The sequence below is a fragment of the Ranitomeya imitator genome, chromosome 1, assembly GCF_032444005.1.
Source record: "Ranitomeya imitator isolate aRanImi1 chromosome 1, aRanImi1.pri, whole genome shotgun sequence".
Classification (NCBI taxonomy): domain Eukaryota; kingdom Metazoa; phylum Chordata; class Amphibia; order Anura; family Dendrobatidae; genus Ranitomeya; species Ranitomeya imitator.
This window is the reverse complement of record NC_091282.1, coordinates 294,858,988-294,878,025: the sequence shown is the minus strand read 5'-3', so window position 1 is coordinate 294,878,025 and position 19,038 is coordinate 294,858,988. Positions and strand designations below refer to the sequence as shown.

General features: G+C 45.1%; 1 protein-coding gene across 2 annotated transcripts in view; it reads right to left on the bottom strand.

The window, feature by feature from the left end:
* YDJC (YdjC chitooligosaccharide deacetylase homolog) overlaps positions 1 to 19,038 on the bottom strand; it is a 51,623-nt gene that overhangs the window by 30,842 nt on the left and 1,743 nt on the right. The window contains exons 2-6 of one of the 2 annotated variants that reach the window (XM_069756692.1): positions 15,013 to 15,198; positions 13,414 to 13,573; positions 11,183 to 11,282; positions 4,767 to 4,944; positions 4,084 to 4,118 (exon numbers count right to left, since the gene is read on the bottom strand). In XM_069756692.1, the coding sequence (XP_069612793.1) occupies positions 4,084 to 4,118; positions 4,767 to 4,944; positions 11,183 to 11,282; positions 13,414 to 13,573; positions 15,013 to 15,179 (640 nt within the window). In that variant the 5' untranslated portion in view covers positions 15,180 to 15,198. Of the gene's footprint in view, positions 1 to 3,377; positions 4,119 to 4,766; positions 4,945 to 11,182; positions 11,283 to 13,413; positions 13,574 to 15,012; positions 15,199 to 19,038 lie in introns of those variants that run through there. The other variant, XM_069756681.1, reaches the window with a different exon arrangement.

Genomic DNA, 19,038 nt, shown 5'->3' with positions numbered 1-19,038 from the left:
TCAAAAAGTCAAATGGCGTGCCTTCCCTTCCGAGCCCTGCCGTGTGCCCGAACAGTGGTTTACCTCCACATATGAGGTATCGACGTACTCAGGAGAAATTGCCCAACAAATTTTAGGATCCATTTTATCCTATTGCCCATGTGAAAATGAAAAAATTGAGGCGAAAAGAAATTTGTGAAAAAAAGAATTTTCATTTTTACGGATCAATTTGTGAAGCACCTGAGGGTTTAAAGTGCTCACTAGGCATCTAGATAAGTTCCTTGGGGCGTCTAGTTTCCAAAATGGGGTCACTTGTGGGGGAGCCCCAATTTTTAGGCACACGGGGGCTCTCCAAACGTGACATGGTGTCCGCTAAAGAGTGGAGCCAATTTTTCATTCAAAAAGTCAAATGGCGCTCCTTCCCTTCCAAGCCCTGCCGTGCGCCCAAACAGTGGTTTACCCCCAACATATGAGGTATCAGCGTACTCAGGACAAATAGGACAACAACTTTCGTGGTTCAGTTTCTCCTTTTACCATTGGGAAAATAAAAATATTGTTGCTAAAAGATCATTTTTGTGACTAAAAAGTTAAATGTTCATTTTTTCCTTCCATGTTGCTTCTGCTGCTGTGAAGCACCTGAAGGGTTAATAAACTTCTTGAATGTGGTTTTGTGCAGCTTGAGGGGTGCAGTTTTTAGAATGGTGTCACTTTTGGGTATTTTCAGCCATATAGACCCCTCAAATTGACTTAAAATGTGAGGTGGTCCCTAAAAAAATGGTTTTGTAAATTTCGTTGTAAAAATGAGAAATCGCTGGTCAAATTTTAACCCTTATAACTTCCTAGCAAAAAAAAAATTTTGTTTCCAAAATTGTGCTTATGTAAAGTAGACATGTGGGAAATGTTATTTATTAACTATTTTGTGTCACACAACTCTCTGGTTTAACAGAATAAAAATTCAAAATGTGAAAATTGCAAAATTTTCAAAATTTTCGCCAAATTTCCGTTTTTATCACAAATAAACGCAGAATTTATTGACCTAAATTTACCACTAACATGAAGCCCAATATGTCACGAAAAAACAATCTCAGAACCGCTAGGATCCGTTGAAGCGATCCTGAGTTATTATCTCATAAAGGGACACTGGTCAGAATTGCAAAAAACGGCCAGGTCATTAAGGTCAAAATAGGCTGGGTCATGAAGGGGTTAATCAATCACACACTAACATGCACAAATGTGGGAATAAAAAAAAAAAAAAAAAATTATATATATTTATTTTTTTTTTTTTTAGCACTGGGCTCCTGTCTCCCTCTTCCGGATCAGCCAGTATGCCTTAAGATGTGTTCTCTCATTCTAGCATTTGGCAAATATTAATAATTATGGTAATCCTAAATGACCAAAAATGGGAAAGGTTTATTCAGATATTGAGAAAACATGCAGATGTGTCTTTTTATATAGCGTATATAAACTTCTGGTTTCAACTCTATATTTAGTGATGAATTTCAATACTAGCGTAAGTGCGTATCACGCGTGAAATGGCTATTGTTCGTCTACTTTGAATGTTCCACATACCTCCTCTCTTTATTTTAATGCATTTGGAATAAAGTTTGCCAAATTTTAACGTACTGGTGTGTGTGACTCCCCAGGGTCCTGGTTGTCACAGTGGCATTGTTTTCCTCACGGGGAGAGTGATGTCACGCTTGGAAGCATTGGAGGATTCCTTTTAACAGGTAATTAGCACATACAACACAGTTCTGACTCCAGGCCAGAAGGGGGAGCTCTACACCAGACTTTGGGGGAGCTGCTCTCTCTGGTCAGGAGGAGGAGTTGCTAGGCAGTTGGGAAGAATTAGACAGTTGGTGCCAGACAGCAGACTGGAGCAGTCTGAGGCAGAAGGACGGGTGAGGGGCCGTACAGCCTGAGGTGCTGTAGCGCCTAGATGGCGATACAGAAGGAAGAACAGCCTTTAGCTAAAGTGCCGGAGAGCGAAGCACAGGAGAGTGACAACAAGGGAGAGTAGCTGCGACTGGGCTACATCCCTGATAGAGCACAGACACCGCTAGCCGGAAGACCGAGGCTTTTGTGGGACTCTAAGACACATAGCAGAAACTGTCAGGACAGCTGGATTATACATCACCTGTTCGCCCTAACACCCAGGAGACACAGTAACACATAGAACCTGGGTCGTGATAGAGGCCCTGTAAAAAGGCTCGAGTCACGTGTCATACCGGTTTGTGTCCCAGTTCAACAAAGGACAGAGATAACGGAGAGGACCTTGCTACAAAGCTATAGGCAGTAAGGGACTATAACAACACAGCTCTAGAAGGAAGGCTTTTAACTCCACCTGATAAAGCTGAATTCTGAACACGTTTCCAAGCCAGCCGGACCCTGCCTGTACCTGTAATCTGGTGCCCTGGACTGTGGTTGCCTGCTACCATCAGTAAACCAGGTAAAAAGACTGCACAACTGTGTCCTTTGTTCTTTACTGCACCACTCACCATCTTCCATCTATTCACCGGGAGCCCTGGGGACCCACTTCACCTGTGTGAAGTTATACCATCTGGCTGCCATAACATCACACCAGAAGACCCCTTTAAGCAGCGTTGGTCATACCTGACTAAATACCACAGGTGGCGTCACGAACTTTCCTTATTTCAACAAATCCCTTTAAAGACATTTCCTTTAACATGGGCGCCCAGGGACACGGACCGGGTCGCTGCCACCGTGACAAGTCACTAAGCACCGGACCCGATACCGAGAACCCCACTGCCCTGACGGGTAGCTCATGTGTGCTGCCAATTCATCTCTTAATACATGTTCTGCAATGATCCCCTGGACTTTCTATATATCACTGCTGAGCAGCACTGAAGCATACGTACGTCTTCTGTCGAGCGCTGATACTAATCCTCAGGCTTTTACTAAAATTAAATGAGCTGCTTACCCCCCCCCCACATTCCCGTCATCTATTGCTATGTAATGGTCCCAACTAATTTATTTATTTTTTAATAAGGTGCAAGAGGAAGATGTATCAAAACAGGGGTCTCTGCTCCTATTCCACCTCTCCATGACATCTATATGCTTTAAAAGGGATGGGCTTTTTGAGTAAGAGTTAGTGACAAATATGTCATATCAACACCATGCCATGGTCCATACTGGATATATAAAATCTATTCCATCATGGAGCCAGATCATTACAGGTTGATGGACTAGTTGGCATACGGCTTGGCAAATATCAAACTATTGGAATTTTGGTATGATAAGCTACACTGTAGTGACTGGGAAGCATGCTGTACAGAATATTTGCACTTCTGCCAAAAATTAACAAATTATTTCTGCAATGGTGCCTTAAAAGTTCAATAAGACATTTCTTTCGGATTCCAAACTTTTTTTTTTTTTTTTTTACAGGATAGCATTCCCTGTTCAACAGCAGGCACATCGTTAAAAGGGTTTGCCCACTCCTTGGACAACCCGTTTTTATATACCACAGTGCCCCATATAAAATAATAACACAATATATGAACAGGTGCAGTTCCAGAGATGCCAGAGCTCACATGATGTTATGTCACGCAAGCACTGCAGCTGCTAACGGGCTCTTACTTACCTCAGCCCAAACTGTTTTAGATGATTAAAGTGTGACCGCTGCTACCCATCAGTGATCAACACCATCACGTTAGCACCGGCAGACAACGGTAATATTGCTGGAATGGTGCCGGGTCGGGAGATGAATGAGGTTTTTATTTTACATAGGGCTCTGTTGTATTTAGGAAGAGGATGTCCACGTGGTGGACAGCCCCTTTAACCTTCATCAAAGATCACGAAATGCACACAATTGTATACCTCTTTCATTGTAATAACTATGTAATAAAGGGTCTTTAAGAATTTTCATTTCATGTACTCTTTCCCAAGACTGAGAAAAGTCATCTGGACCCTCACCGCAGCCCCCTTCAGATAATACACTGGGGTAGCCTGGGTGGGTCATAAGTTCAATACTGGTACTGGAATGTGAAGCTGGACTGTGTGGGGAGCGCTGGGGCGTTAGGCAGTTGTGAAGAGACTGAATGCTGTAATCTACTGCTCGCTGAATATTCTTTATGGTCATGTTCTCACCCATGGTACTCAGACCAATATATACATCAGGCCACCTGTATAAAACACAAAAATAATAACGATTATAAAAAGCGACCATTTTACAATTCGTCATTGTGTTACAATTTCACATCAGTATTTGGGAGTGGAACTTATACAGTGAAAGAGCGTACTAGAAAGACTGGAACAAGTTTCATGTCCTGGACCCACTCCTGATGGATGATACTACTAAGTCAACGTGGCAGTAAATAATTACAATTAACCCCTCTACAGTCCGTGTATACTGTTTTTTTTTTTCAGCAGCAGTTAGGGTACTTCTTTATGCACCAGCATTTCTGAAGACTGCAGTGTACGGAGCCACAATCTCAATGTCCTGGCTGCTGCTTTGGGCATCAGGCACAGAATGAAGACCAAATTTAGTATCCCGAGATCCCTTTAATGATCAGAGCACATCTTCAGGAGAACACCACTCACCCCCCACCCACCTCTTGGCTTCTGGATCCATTTAATCAGTTTTTCACATTTTACATGGAATCGGCATGACGGCGAAAACCTGATGTGTGAAAGCAGCCTTGGTGTGCATGGCTTACTGTAGCCTGCCTGTGTAAAATGATCACACGACTGCCGATCGGTAAAGGTTTACTGATTAGCGATAGGTTAGTGCTGCTGGTCAGTCCATGTTACTCGAAGTTTAATGAACTCACCGAATCCCATAGCTACTGAAGATTTCCACTGTATTTAAAGCATCTTCCGCCACACTTCTATAAAACGCCATTACTTCCTCTTTGATCCAGGTACATCTGGGCAGTCCTACTTCTATTGGAACACGTGTGTAACAAATACCATGTTCTCTCAGCACTTGTGCAAACTCCTCCCGAATTTCTGATAAGGGGAGAATAAAAAAAAGGAAATAAAATAACTAAGCGGCATTTTAAAGCAAATTGTGCAGTCTAAAGGGAGTCTGTCTCCATGTTTTTGCTCTGGAATCAGATATAGACAATAATGTAGAGGCAGAAATCCTGATTCCAGCAATTCCCTGAATTCTCTGTTTCTCCTTCGCCTCATTGGGGGACACAGACCGTGGGTGTATGCTGCTGCCAATAGGAGGCTGACACTAAGTGATACAAAAAAAGTTCTCTCCTCCCCTGCAGTATACACCCTCCTGCTGGCTCTCAGCTCCTCCCCTGCAGTATACACCCTCCTGCCGGCTCTCGGCTCCTCCCCTGCAGTATACACCCTCCTGCCGGCTCTCAGCTCCTCCCCTGCAGTATACACCATCCTGCCGGCTCTCGGCTCCTCCCCTGCAGTATACACCCGCCTGCCGGCTCTCGGCTCCTCCCCTGCAGTATACACCCTCCTGCCGGCTCTCGGCTCCTCCCCTGCAGTATACACCCTCCTGCCGGCTCTCGGCTCCTCCCCTGCAGTATACACCCTCCTGCCGGCTCTCGGCTCCTCCCCTGCAGTATACACCCTCCTGCCGGCTCCCAGCTAACCAGTTCTTGCTTAGTGTCTGTAGGAGGCACATGGGTCTGTTTCAGACCCCAACGTTTTTATTTTATTGTTTACTTTTCTGTAAATTTTTATTTTTTAATTAACGGAGTGAAGGGGGCGACGGTTCCTTTCAAGGTTCCGATCTCCCCCGAACCATCAACAGGCGAGTATACCTCCCCGTACCCTTTCCTGCGACGTGGGAAGCCATGCCTGAGCTCACTTCAGGGGCGACGGTTCCTTTCATGGTCACGATCTCCCCACACCAGCAGCAGGCGACCACATGGAGTGTCGCCTCCATGTATCCTCTCCTGGAGCCAGGCCTAATGCCGGACAACTGGCCCTGTCCACCCGGACTGAACTCCGTGGCTGTACAGAGGCCCCTCTCTATGGCGTCCAAGCAGCCCCCACTGTCCCACCACTGTGAAAGCGGATGGCACAAGGAGGCGGACGGTTCATCTCCACCTCCCTAACAAACGGATGATGGATTGAGGCTTATCCCTGCACCGTCCAGGCTGCACAGAACAGCGCTGAAACCCACATCCGTGGCGGCTCCATGCCGGGGCGTGCACCAATGGTGAGTGGATCCATCTTCAGAGGGATAGTCACATGCTGACAGGCAGCCTCAGCCACTTCCCTGTGGCCCACCTCTCTGAGGTAACGCTCTGGATGGCTGCAAAAATTTAGTCCCCAGCTTCGGCCGATTTGTAGGCCGCATCCTGGAAGTCTTGCCTGGAACGACCCACTGGTGACGTCCGCCGGCTACAGAAATTTAGGCCCCGGCTTAGGCCTATTCAATATCGTGTCTGTGGCTCCGCCCCCCAAATTGGCGCTTCTCGCTCTCTGCGAGATTTTAGCAACTCTGCAGCTCCCGGTGGCCATCTCGGTCCACCCGGCCAGCTCACACTGGGGTGACAGTATTTTTGCATTAAAGGGGCCCATCGACTCTACATCAGTACCCGGGTAAGGAAGTACCTCCTGGTCTTAAAGGCGCACGACCAGTATTCCCTGGTCTTAAAGGCGCATGACCAGTATTCCCTGGTCTTAAAGGCGCTTGATCAGTCCGAAGAGCCCTCCGCCGCTGACCCCAGCTTTATCCTCTAGTTCCCCTCAGTGGACTTCTTCACTGACCAATCCATGGTTCTCTGACCAAGAGATTGAATCCCTCTGTGTGCCCTCTGTGTTTGGAGTGCTCGCAGGACCAATATACATGGTCCCTATCCTACATGGGAGCCGTCGGCTAGCAGGGGCCGCAAGTATTCTAGAAACGTGCAGGCGTCTAGAAACATACAGGCATCTAGAAAACGGAAGTTTTTCGTTTCCTGCTCCCTCACCAATGATTTGATGACAACAAGGCTCTGAATATGGATTGGATATTGCCTGAGCTTGCCAGAGCTTCAGAGACTAAACTCCCTCGAGAGCATTTGCCATTCAATTCGGATAAGCCTCTACGTGGGATCCCATGCCTGGCCTGTTTTTTAAGGGCGACGGGTCCTTTAAAGGGCACCGATCTCCCCACACCATCAACAGACGAGCACACGGAGTGTCGTCTCCATGTTTCCTCTTCTGCATCCAGGCCTAACGCCAGACAACCTGTCCTGTCCACCTGGAGACCTGAACTCTGTGGACATATAGAGGCACCCTTTTTGGCGTACGAGCTCCCCCCTCTGCATCACCACTATTTAGTGGATGATGCAAGAAGGCGGACAATTCCTCTCCACTTCCCTGTTAAGAGGTTGATGGATCAAGGGTTCCTAATTTTTATCTCTGCACCGTGAAAAGAGGAGATGGCAAGAGACTATGACCTGCTGGATGCAGCCACACATTCTGCCATGGGGCAGATTAACCGGGTAGAATCTCCTGTGGTATACCTACCAGTATCCCTACCTGATGGGTCATCAATTAAAAATACCACGGACTGTCAGATAGCAAATCTGGTTCGTTCCGTCTTGCGGCTTCGGGTCCAGCGCTCTATCCTCCCTAGCGGCCGCATGGATTGCTAGAGCAATGGTCTCCTGGCTGGAGACCTTAGCTACCTTGATTCACACCAGCAACAACTGGCCAATCAAATCCTTTGAGCGGGAGACTGACAAAGGATTGTATAAGGATTGTCCAGCACAGTCTAGATCTAAGGGATCTTGGTTCCAAACAGGGGAACGAAAAGTAAGATCGACCCTGGACCTCAAACTTCTAACAACCTTTGACATGGTCCTCCTTCTTTGGATGGAGTTCCTCCGCTCAGCCATTACTTCAACAGAAAAAGGTGCAGTTTCCGGCATCCATCGACATTCTGGTTGCTTGCCCTCTGCAAAAATTCCTTCGCCTTTCCATTCGTCAGCAGCATTTTCAAGTCACAACCTTGTCCTTCGGCCTTGCTTCCGCACCCAGAGTGTTCGCTCGGGTCATGGCGGATGTCATGTTTCTCTTGCACTCTAGAGGCGTGCTCGTCCTGCCCTGTTTGGTCTGTCTAGCCGCCCTTCCAGGACTACGCTGAGTCATCTTTCTCTTGCAATACCTTCTCTCCTGGGCTGGCAGCTACACTTAGACAAGTTCTCCTAATTTCCAGCCCAGCAGATATCCTTTTTGATCCTGCACACATCTAGAAGGATGGTAATTCTTCCTCGAGACAAGGTCATGGCCCTTCAACAGGGAGCTCGCGCAAGGAGAGTTCTGAGGACTTGATTACTCACCCCCTCATTTCATTCGATTTGCTAAGAGAGTTCTGAGGAAAAATGGTGACGACAATGGAAGCGGTTTCCTTCGCTCTGCTCGTTTTCAGCAAGTCATACAGACTTTCAGACAATAGTCTCTGAGCTCCTTCTTCATCCAGGGCCTTTCTCCCGGTTCAATGGTTATTAGTAACTACCAATGCCAGTCTTCTTCTCCCCATCATTGTTCTGGAGATCCGAACAGTAGTCTTACAGCAGGTCCACTGCCTTCTGGCGGGTCACCCTATCCGAATTCAATTGGATAATGCCACGGCGGTGCCTTACGTCAGTCATCTAGCAGGTACCCATGGTCAGGCGCCATGACGAGGTACCTCACTTTCTCTGATGGGCCGAAGTCTATTATTTGGTGATCTCGGCAGTATATATCCCAGAAGTAGAACTCTGAACGGCAAACAAATTCAGCCGTCAGGGTTCCGCCTCAAGTCAGTGGGAACTTCACCCCGAAGTCTTCCATCAGATCTGTCCTTACTGGAGCTCTCCAGTTGTAGGTGGGATGACATCCAGACTGAAGGCCAATGTACTCGAGTTTGTGGTTCGGCCTCGAGATCCAAGAGCCATCGCTCTCCATGCTCTGGTTCTGCCGTGGTACCAGTTTCCATAACTCCCCTTCCATTGCTTCCGAAAGCCTTTCGGAAGCTGAAAGGGGCCCCAGTAATCCTCAGAGATCCGCACTGACCACGTCCGTTTTTTGTTTGCGGAGCTAGTATCTTCTCGCCTTATCGCAGCACAACTGCAAGTAGGGACTTTCTCACAGGGAGTTTTCACACGTAGTTCTTCCCTATCGCATACCGTTAGATCATTGGGACCTTATTATTCCTAGGAGCCTTACAGTAGGCTCCTTTTTCATCCGGGCAGACTTTACTATCAGGGAAAGTCATCCCGTTCTCCTCTGCGATATTCTCACTCTGACGAGTCTTCGGAGCTAGCTTCTCTGCTCTTTCAGACTTTTTTCCCTTATTACCTTCGAGGCAAGGTTGTCCTCAGGCCATCTCCATCCCTTGTTACCAAGGTGGTACTGTATTACCACTGTTATGAGGGCATAGTTCTTCCCTCATCTCTTTTGGCTCCAGTCCACAAAATGGAATAAGATCCCCCATATTCTGGACGAAGTGAGTGCTCTGAGTAGGTACATCTTGAGGACGGCGTCCTTCTGAAGGTTGGACGTTTTATTTGGGCTTCCTGACGGTAGAGGAAGGCTTCCTGACATTTTCAGGAAGGGTTTAGCCGTTTCATCGACCATGATAACATGGTGAATTCTTTTCACCATCCAGGAGTCCTTCCGTGCTAGATGTCAGCCTATCTCCCTGTCTATCAAGAGTTCTAGGTACCAGGCGTCAGCAAGGCACGCCTGCAAGCTTGCGGATTCGTCCAGTCCGCATGCATTCTTGAAGCACTATAATTCCCACACTTCCACAGATGTGAGTCTGGGCAGGCGGACTCTGCAGGCCGCGGTGGCGCACTTGTAAGTAGCGGTTACACAGGGCCTGATCTATTGTTGTCCCCACCCAGGGACTGCTTTGGGACGTCCCACGGTCTGTGTCCCCCAATGAGGCGAAGGAGAAAGAGGGATTTTTGTGTACTCACCGTAAAATTCTTTTCCCCGAGGAAGCTTATGCTTGTTTTTTAGAATATGACATGCTATACGCTCATATATTTTGATCTCCTACTGCTTTTGCACCGAACTGGTTAGCTGAGAGCCAGCAGGAAGGTGTATACTGCAGGGGAGGAGCTAACTTTTTTTTTTGTATCACTTAGTGTCAGCCTCCTATTGGCAGCAGCATACACCCACGGTCTGTGTCCCCCAATGAATGGCTCGGAGAAAAGGATTTTACGGTGAGTACACAAAAATCCCTATTTTAGATGTAGAAGTGCTATGAATGCTGAGCTGTGTATAACCCTGTCCACACCACTGATTATGTACACTGGAAGCTGCCAATCAGTAGTGGGGGCGGAGTGACAGATTAGCAGGACTGTGACACAAGACACCTAGCCTGCAGTGATAATCTCCTGCTGATAAAACACTGATTTTACTGAGCAAGTGACACATCAATGTAATCCAGTTCTCTGCCTCTACATTATGCTAATTTCAGATTGACTAAAACAAATCTGCTTACAGATTACCTTTAAAAATTGCAATGTCTCCTAAACTACCCCATTTGTGGCAGAGGAGGCGGTAAGTGGGGTTATACATAGTTTTGCATTGTTGAAATCAATATTTTGTACATAGTGACAACTTTTCCAGTATGGGTTTGCATATGTAACAGGCTGGCATTCATGTATGAGCTCAGCATCCTCCGCTCATCTAAAGTTACCCTCAGGGGTTGTATGAGAACTTTTACAATATCTATAATTCAATCAGATGTCGATTATCCAATATTCTTTTTTTTTTTTTTCTCTTCAGTCTTTACCAAAACAACAATTCTTTCATCTCTGCTCCATTAGGACACATTTCTAATCTGTAACTTGTTTTTTTCTGTAGAAGTAAGAACAGTGGACCAGATTCAGAATGTCTCAATCTGGTTTCATTTTGGTAGCCGTTCTCCCTGCTTTACACTACAGCTCAGCTTGTTCAGATTGGCTGCTGTGCGCTAGTACTTTTTCCATACCTTACCTTATGTTAGAAAACTATACATCTTTCATAAGCTTTCATATTAGAATAAAGAGGTCAAGTTAAATGACAGATTAGTGTTTTTCATAGAATATGCCGCTATAACATGTACACTATTATTTCAAGCCTTGTATTCTTCTTATGCAGCATTCACATATACCACAGCGCTTAATAGGGAATTTAGATTGGAAGCCCCAATCAGTATTTCTATGGAGTGTGGGAGAAAACCTGCAAAAACTGAGAAGGACAAAAATAAAAAATAATAATGATAATAAAAAAAAAAAAGCAATCTTACTTGGTAGAACATGAACATGCTGATGTCCATCCATGTGTTGGGGGTTCTGTCCAGTCAACTCACGAAACCGCTCAACCTGGGCATTCAATTCTTGGCGAACCTAATGATCAGATGGGCAATGTTTTGTACATGTTGCTTCAGTCTTTGAATACACATAATTAGGATAAGTTACTAAGCAGAATGAATAGCTCATCTGTATGGCTGGTGCTAGGCCGCTCAGGGCGTGTTCACATGTTGCATATTTACATGCAGAAACTCCTCAGCATAATATGGCACCAGCTATCTAAATTATAGTTTAACAATTGTCATTTATGGCTATGCAGCTGGGCCGAGCGGTCGCACTGGAACAGAGCTCCCGATATTCTGAAAAGAATACAGCCTTAATTGCCGTAACATACGTTCCCCACCCTGAACGGAACCTGTCATTTTCTGGACTCCATGTGGCAGAAAGACCTGGTCTCCCTTCCCATATTCCCCTCCTGGGCACTGCAGCCAGCCGCATGCTAAGAGGAGAACAGCCTGTCCGGTCTTCCTCCTTACACCTAATTAAAGGGTTCGTCTGGACTTAGACTACAAGTCTGAAGTCACAATGTGACTGCAGACTTGTGAATCCTCACAGCGTGCGCACTGCATGCTGTGAGGATTCTCCGGTGCTGGCGCCAGGTGGTCATGTAATGGCAAATATGCGATTTACATACTTCTGGCCACATTCCGAATAGACGTGTCAGGCCTTGCTCAATACTCTTGCATTGAGTGAGGCTGCGCACGTCTAGTCAGCACATGACCGCATGTATGCAAATCGCGTACTTGCAGTCATGCGCTGGCACCCAAGAATCCTAACCTGCGTGGTGAGGATTCGCAATTCTTTAGTCAGAGTGATTGTTGACTTGTAGCCGAAGGCCGAACAAACCCTTCCAACACAAAACAACAAAGCTGCAGCTACAAGGATCTCTGAACAGAGGTCACAAGCAGCATACATATGTTATAAAAGATGGCGCCATACACCTGTAGCTCGATAAATAAAAAAGCAGAATCTCCTAATAAACTGCACACTTAGCAGGAAGATCTGCTTAGTTCTTCAATTGGACTTCCCACGTGTTTAAGTCAACAGTAAAATATAGAATTGGCTTCTAGTTTACTTTGCATGCGTAATCGCATGTGTGCATAATTTACATCTGAGTACAGATATTGCTCCAGGATAGTGCTACATGGGGACTTTGTTGTGCAATGGAAAACAATTTCACACTGAAACATCAGCTCTTCCTATGTGCAGGTTTGCGGTTATGTCCATACTCTCTCTACAATTATTAGGGGCCATAGATCAACCATGAAGAGAAAAAAGAAAAAAGAAAAAAAAAAACATCTGCCTTAAAAAAAGTCAAGTTAAAAAGGTGGTGGACTAAATACTTTCCTCAGCTATTAAAAAAGATAGGCGATACAAGTATGCTTGTTAGGGATCTAACTGCTGGGACCTTCATTGATCCTGATAAGAGGTCCCAAAGCCATGTGAAGAGAGTGGTGGAGGGCATGCAAGATTGCCACTCTATTCACTTCTATGGGTCTACAGACGTGGTAGTGCGCACGCATGGCCTTTGTGCTATTCACTTCTATCGGAGTGCAGAAGCAATATTGCACGTGTGCGACCATCGCTCCCATAGACAGTGGATGGAGCCATGGTCACACATGCAGGACACAGTCACTCTCACCTAAAGGCACATAGGAGCAATCAGCCTAAGTGAGCATGTCTAGGAGGGTGTCCTGGGAAATATCTGTTGCCGCCTTGAATTCAGAGGGCAAAAACTGGTCATATTTCTTCACCACAATTGCAGAAGTAAAAATACTACACCCATATTGTAAAGGGAAATATCAGACTCGAAGATCTAATTTCCTATCTTCGACACATCTATACACAACAAGCCCCATTTCATTCAAACTTGTTTTTGCTGTATGGGCGGAAACCAGAGTAAACCCATAAAACAATGGGGAGACCTAAGGACAGAATGCAGGGTGCTGTGGTGGACCCTTGTCATCCATACATTACACGGTCGGCCATTCCTTCTAAACATCCTGTGATGTCATGTGCTTTATAAACATGTATGAGCGAAGAATATATTCATCAATAAAGTACACATTAGTCTAATAAACATGATAATTTGCAGTTGTAAATTATTACTAAATGTTAGGTCTGGTCTGTAAATCCTGACTGATGTTGCATCCGGTCATGGACTCACCTCCGACATGCTAAGCAGTCCTTGTGCGAGTGCTTTTCGGATACCCATTTTCCCAAGAAACACTCCTCGGTCATTTGTTAGAGTGGAGTTCTGCCGAAGTTCTCTACATACTGGTATTCCTTCTGAGAGGTTCGCATGCAAGCCAATTGGGATATTGTACCTTTCAAACAAAATAAATCCAAAACAGTGAGAACTACTGAGCACATTTCACATTCAGAGCTGTAAAGACAAGCCATATACCAAATTTACACTTCATGCCTTTAAAGGGTTATTCCCTTCTCAGCCATTCATGGGAATATAAGAATCTAAGCATCTATGTGATGGCCGGAAGAGGTCAGGACTCCAGAAACAGCCACGTGGTCTGCATTGTGTGATTTCTAAAATCCCCATAGAAGTGGATGGCAGTTATGGAGACTGCACAACATGCCGTTTCCACAATTCAGAACTTGCCCTTCTTTGTCGCGAGAATAAAGCTGTGTGCGATTTTTCGCTATAAAAACGCATACATTATGCATCCCATCATTTAGAATGCATTCCGCAATTTTTGTGAACATTTTTGCGCGGTAAAAAATGCAGCATGTTCATTAATTTTGCAGATTTTATGCGGATTTCCCACTATATTATTGCATTGGGAACCTCTGGAAAAATCTGAAAGAAAAAAAAAACGCACCAAAAACACGATAAAAAGGCATGCAGATTTCTTGCAGAAAATGTCCGGTTTTGCTCATGAAATTTCTGCAAGAAATCTTGAACGTGTGCACATAGCCTAAATAAGAGAATTCCCATCTCATAAATGGCTGAGAGTAGAATAACCCCTAAAGCAGAGCCCACACAGCAGAGTATAAAGTCCATAAAGCCCCCACATACTGCCGCACAGGCTTCAGGTGTAGAGGGCCGTTCTCCACTAGAAGGTATACGGGGGAGCATTTGAAGGCACAGTAATGGCTCCATGCAGTAGAACAGGAGTCTTGTTATGCCTCCATACAGCATAGAGACATAATATGGCAGTGTGAATGAAGCCTTAAGGTATATGCACACGTTCAGGATTTCTTGCAGAAATTTTCCTGACAAAAACCGGACATTTCTGCCAGAAATCCGCATGCGTTTTTACCGCGTTTTTTATGCGTTTTTCCCAAATGCATAGAATAGCGGGAAAAATGCAGAAAATCCGCAAAATTAATGAACATGCTGCTTTTTTTTTACCGCGATGCGTTTTTTTCACAGAAAAAAACGCATCATGTGCACAAAACATGCAGAATGCATTCTAAATGATAGGACGCGAAAAAACCTGAACGTGTGCACATAGCCTTACAGTCAGAAATTATGTCACACGGAGCAATGAGAGAAAACTAGTTTACATTTTGGCTCCATTAACAAATAAAGGACTCAAAATGTGCAGTTCACACCCGAAATACATGCAGTCGAATAAGACGCTGGAAACTATGATGAGCAGGGCGTGGGATCACTGCGAGCATACAAGTATCGTCACCAGTGGCACACGTTTGCGGATGACAAAGTGACCTGCAGACGTGTAAACATATGAACTCGTTGGCCTCTAAGGGTGTGCCTCCCATCACACTTCGCGTCCAGGTCTCTTACCTACGAGCTAGTTCTGCCGCACAAGCTGCCGAGACGCCATTCACCAGCAGAGAAACATTCGTTATGGCGCCAGTGTGGAAACATTCGACAATGCCAACATCTCTGCGAGGGCAGTAACCAAAGTCATCTCCTGTCACCACCAGCTTGATCCTGGTGTTCACAGACATTACCTGCAGCCCGGCGTGACTGGAAAGAGGAGAGAAAAGTGGAGACTGTGCATTAACATCACTCATCTTTACCCTGCAGCAGGTTGTGTCATGGGCCTGCTCCACAATATAACCTGCTGACAGACCATCAATGGAGCCCACAAGCACAAGTCACCAGGTTTATGTCCTACCGCAGATGGGGTTAATGGGAAAGACAAAGGGTAAAGTCAATGCAGATATGTTACAGACACTTAAGGTACCGTCACACTCAGCGACACTGCAGCGATATAGACAACGAGCCGATCGCTGGAGCGTCGCTGTCTAGGTCGCTGTAGAGACGTCAAACACGGCAACATCAGAACGATGCTGGAGCGATCCAGTGACGTAACGGCGACTCACTTCTCGTTCTCGCTGGTTGTTAGCTCCATGTAAAACGATGCTGGCGTCGTTGCTTTTGATGTCAAACCTGACGATACACGCCGACCTGACGACCAAATAAAGTTCTGGACTTCTAGCTCCGACCAGCGATGGCACAGCAGGATCCTGATCGTTGCTGCGTGTCAAACACAACGATATCGCTATCCAGGACGCTGCAACGTCACGGATCGTTGTCGTTCTCGTTGCAAAGTTGCTGAGTGTGACGGTACCTTAAGTTGATTGTCCCCTTTATCTCAAGCTGCAGACTTAGTACCAGGACCCTATACAGTTAGTGTGGGTCGTCAGACCCACGGGTACAGCAGGGATTGTGGGAACTAATATGATCAAAAGATGCACATTTACAGTAGCTCCAGGACTAACCCTCCTAAGCCGTCTATATGGGCATGTAGGTCATAGGAAGAGGAATAAAATGAGACCTGCTATCTGTGATCCAATGTCTTATTCCAGATAAATCCATGGGTTTCTTATATGTAAATGAGCAGATAAGATGTATGGGCGACACGGATCGGGATGGGAATCTGCCTCCAGAGCTTGCTTTAAATGAAAGGGGGAGTCACCAGTGTCAGACCTGTAGATCAGGAGAGCAGACTGTCAGTCGTTACATGTCTCACACTGGCAATGCCCCCTTTCATTTAAAATAAGCTCTGGAGGAAAAGTCTCAGGGAAATCTATGTCGAGCCAATAGAGCTTAACAGATCATTTACATATTAAGAAAAATGTGGATTTCTCTAGAATCAGACATTGGATAGCAGTTATCAAGGTATCATGTTATTCCGCTTCCTATGGCCTACATGCCCATACAGACCACTTAGGAGGGTTGATCCTACTGACAGATTCCCTTTAAATCACTATTTGTCCCATAAAAAAGATATCAGAATTATGACAAATAAGGACAGAGGTGACAGGAGAAGATTTTTATAGGGCAGATACCAGTCGTGAGGCACCAGGGCAGAAGTGACAAGAGACAACATTAATGGGGCAGAAACAGTAGTTACACACGTAGAGATGACGGAGCTTTCTCAACAGGCAAAAGGAAGCAGGTGGATTTTGAGCTCTATAAAATAGAAATAAAGATCCAAGTTGTTCAGCAGTTTTCAGGATCAAATAAGTAATGGTTTTCACACAGTTTACTGAAGGTTAAATGCAAATACCTTTATATGTGGTGGCCAGGACTATGGGAACAGCCGAGTGGAGGGTGATCAAGAGTTACAGAAAGGACCCAATTATGCAAACATCTTAAGTCACTTGAAATATTTACTCTTCTTGGAGTTATGGAAACAACGTAGCCTGATCTGCTGGTTTCTGCAATCCCACCCACCTCAGGCTGTAGGGAGACTGTCCCACCTCAGTCATGCATGGCCGGGATGGAAAGACCTCATACACAAGAAAATGAATGTGGATTCTGCTGTGCAATGTTTTTGCAATGAATATCGCTAACTCTGGAGTGCTCCCTTCCCTCTGGCTGTAGAAGGTTCCTGCTGGGACACTACAGCAAAACCAACCAAGTTCTGCAGGACCAGCTGGCCATCTGTATGGGGGCTTCACAACTCTTACCTGTCAGATGATATTGGGGGATACAAGGAGAAGACAATTAGAATTTAACTGCCTGATCCTTTTGTACTCTGTGAATATATTCCAACTTTCTCTCCATTAAGGTCAAGTCTAGCATTCATGTGTATGGGGGAGCTGGGAAACATAGCGGTCAGCCAAAAGTGTATTAGTCAACAGCTATTTAAAAGGGGACCTGTAACGAGTTCAAAACTGATCAGTTTTTTTCTATTCTTATTTTATTCCCATTTCTCAAGTTAGCATTCAGTATATTTATTTAATTCCGCCATACGGTTCCACCAATATGGGCCTTTTAATTTAGTGTTAATTTTACATGTCTTTACCAAGGGGGCATGCATTTAGGCTACTCTGTATTACCCTGTGAGTAACGACCCCTTGGTAAAAAATAAAAATTAGCACAAAATAGAAAGGCCCATATCTCTGACATTGTGGAGCAGATTTAAAAAACACAAACAAACAAAAAAAAAAAACAGATAAAAAAAATGGAACACTCGGGACCAGAAGATCTAAAGTGAGAGCAAAAGCTGGTGGCATTTCCCCTTTAAAGGACTATCTAGAGCGCTTGTGAGAGCGGCCAACCAAATATCAAACTGATTTTTTTTAATTTTTTTTTTTTACTAATGTTGCGGCTAACAGTACAGTACGGCATGTTTATTCGCCTTTACAGCTCCCTGTCTAGCGCTTGACCCCGGAAAGCTGCAGATAGACCGCCCTATAATTATCACATTAAACTACACAGAATTTAACCATTACTGTACTGTAGCCAGCGGCAGACCTGTCTGGATCTGGCAGCATTCCTATACTTTACATTACACAGTGTAATGGCAGGGACAACGCTCACATACTGGGCAGAGACCAGTGTGGAACCCGCTGTTACGCATCATTCACGTGCTCTGCATCACACGGGTTCTTCTCTGACAGCTGATTACACACAACAGCAGATAAGTAACTGTGGGAAATCTGAGGCCAGACGTGTCCTTCTTGTGCGCTCTCCATCAGTGCGACATTACACCAGCAGTCACCACAGGCGTATGCTGAGGACGTCTGAGGACAGTTATCCTCTGAAATGTGACGACAATAGCGAGATCTGAAATGATATTCTACATTTTACTTAAAGGGGTTTTCAAGTTATTCCCTTTCCATAGGGTCAACGGGACTGCCGGAAATAGCCAGGAACTGTACTTGGTCAATCTCCCCGCAATCAGCAAGTTATTTCTGAATTGGGAAAACTCTAAGTCAATATTCAAAGTTAAGGCGGTTCTATAGTATAGCAGTTCTATATTATACAGGGCGGATTTATTAATCCTCTTATAGGCACAATGTTACACGGCTGGTAATAGACCGATAGTACAGGGCAGTTGTATAGTATAGCGGTTGTATATGACACGGCGGTTCTCTATGACACAGGGCAGTTCTATAGTATTGCGGTTGTATATTACACAGGGGGGTTCTATATTATAGCGGTTGTATAGTACAAGGGCGGTAGTATAGCGGTTGTATATTATACAGGGCTGTTCTACATTATAACCGTTGTATATTATTCAGAGCTGTTTTATAGTATAGCGGTTGTATATTATACAGGGCGGTTGTATATTATTCAGAGCTGTTTTATAGTATAGCGGTTGTATATTATACAGGGCGGTTGTATATTATATAGGGCTGTTTTATAGTATAGCGGTTGTATATTATACAGGGCGGTTGTATAGTATAGTGGTTGTATAGTATACAGGGCGGTTGTACAGTATAGCGGTTGTATACTATACAGGGCGGTTGTACAGTATAGCGGTTGTATAGTATACAGGGCGGTTGTATATTATATAGGGCTGTTTTATAGTATAGCGGTTGTATATTATACAGGGCGGTTGTATATTAT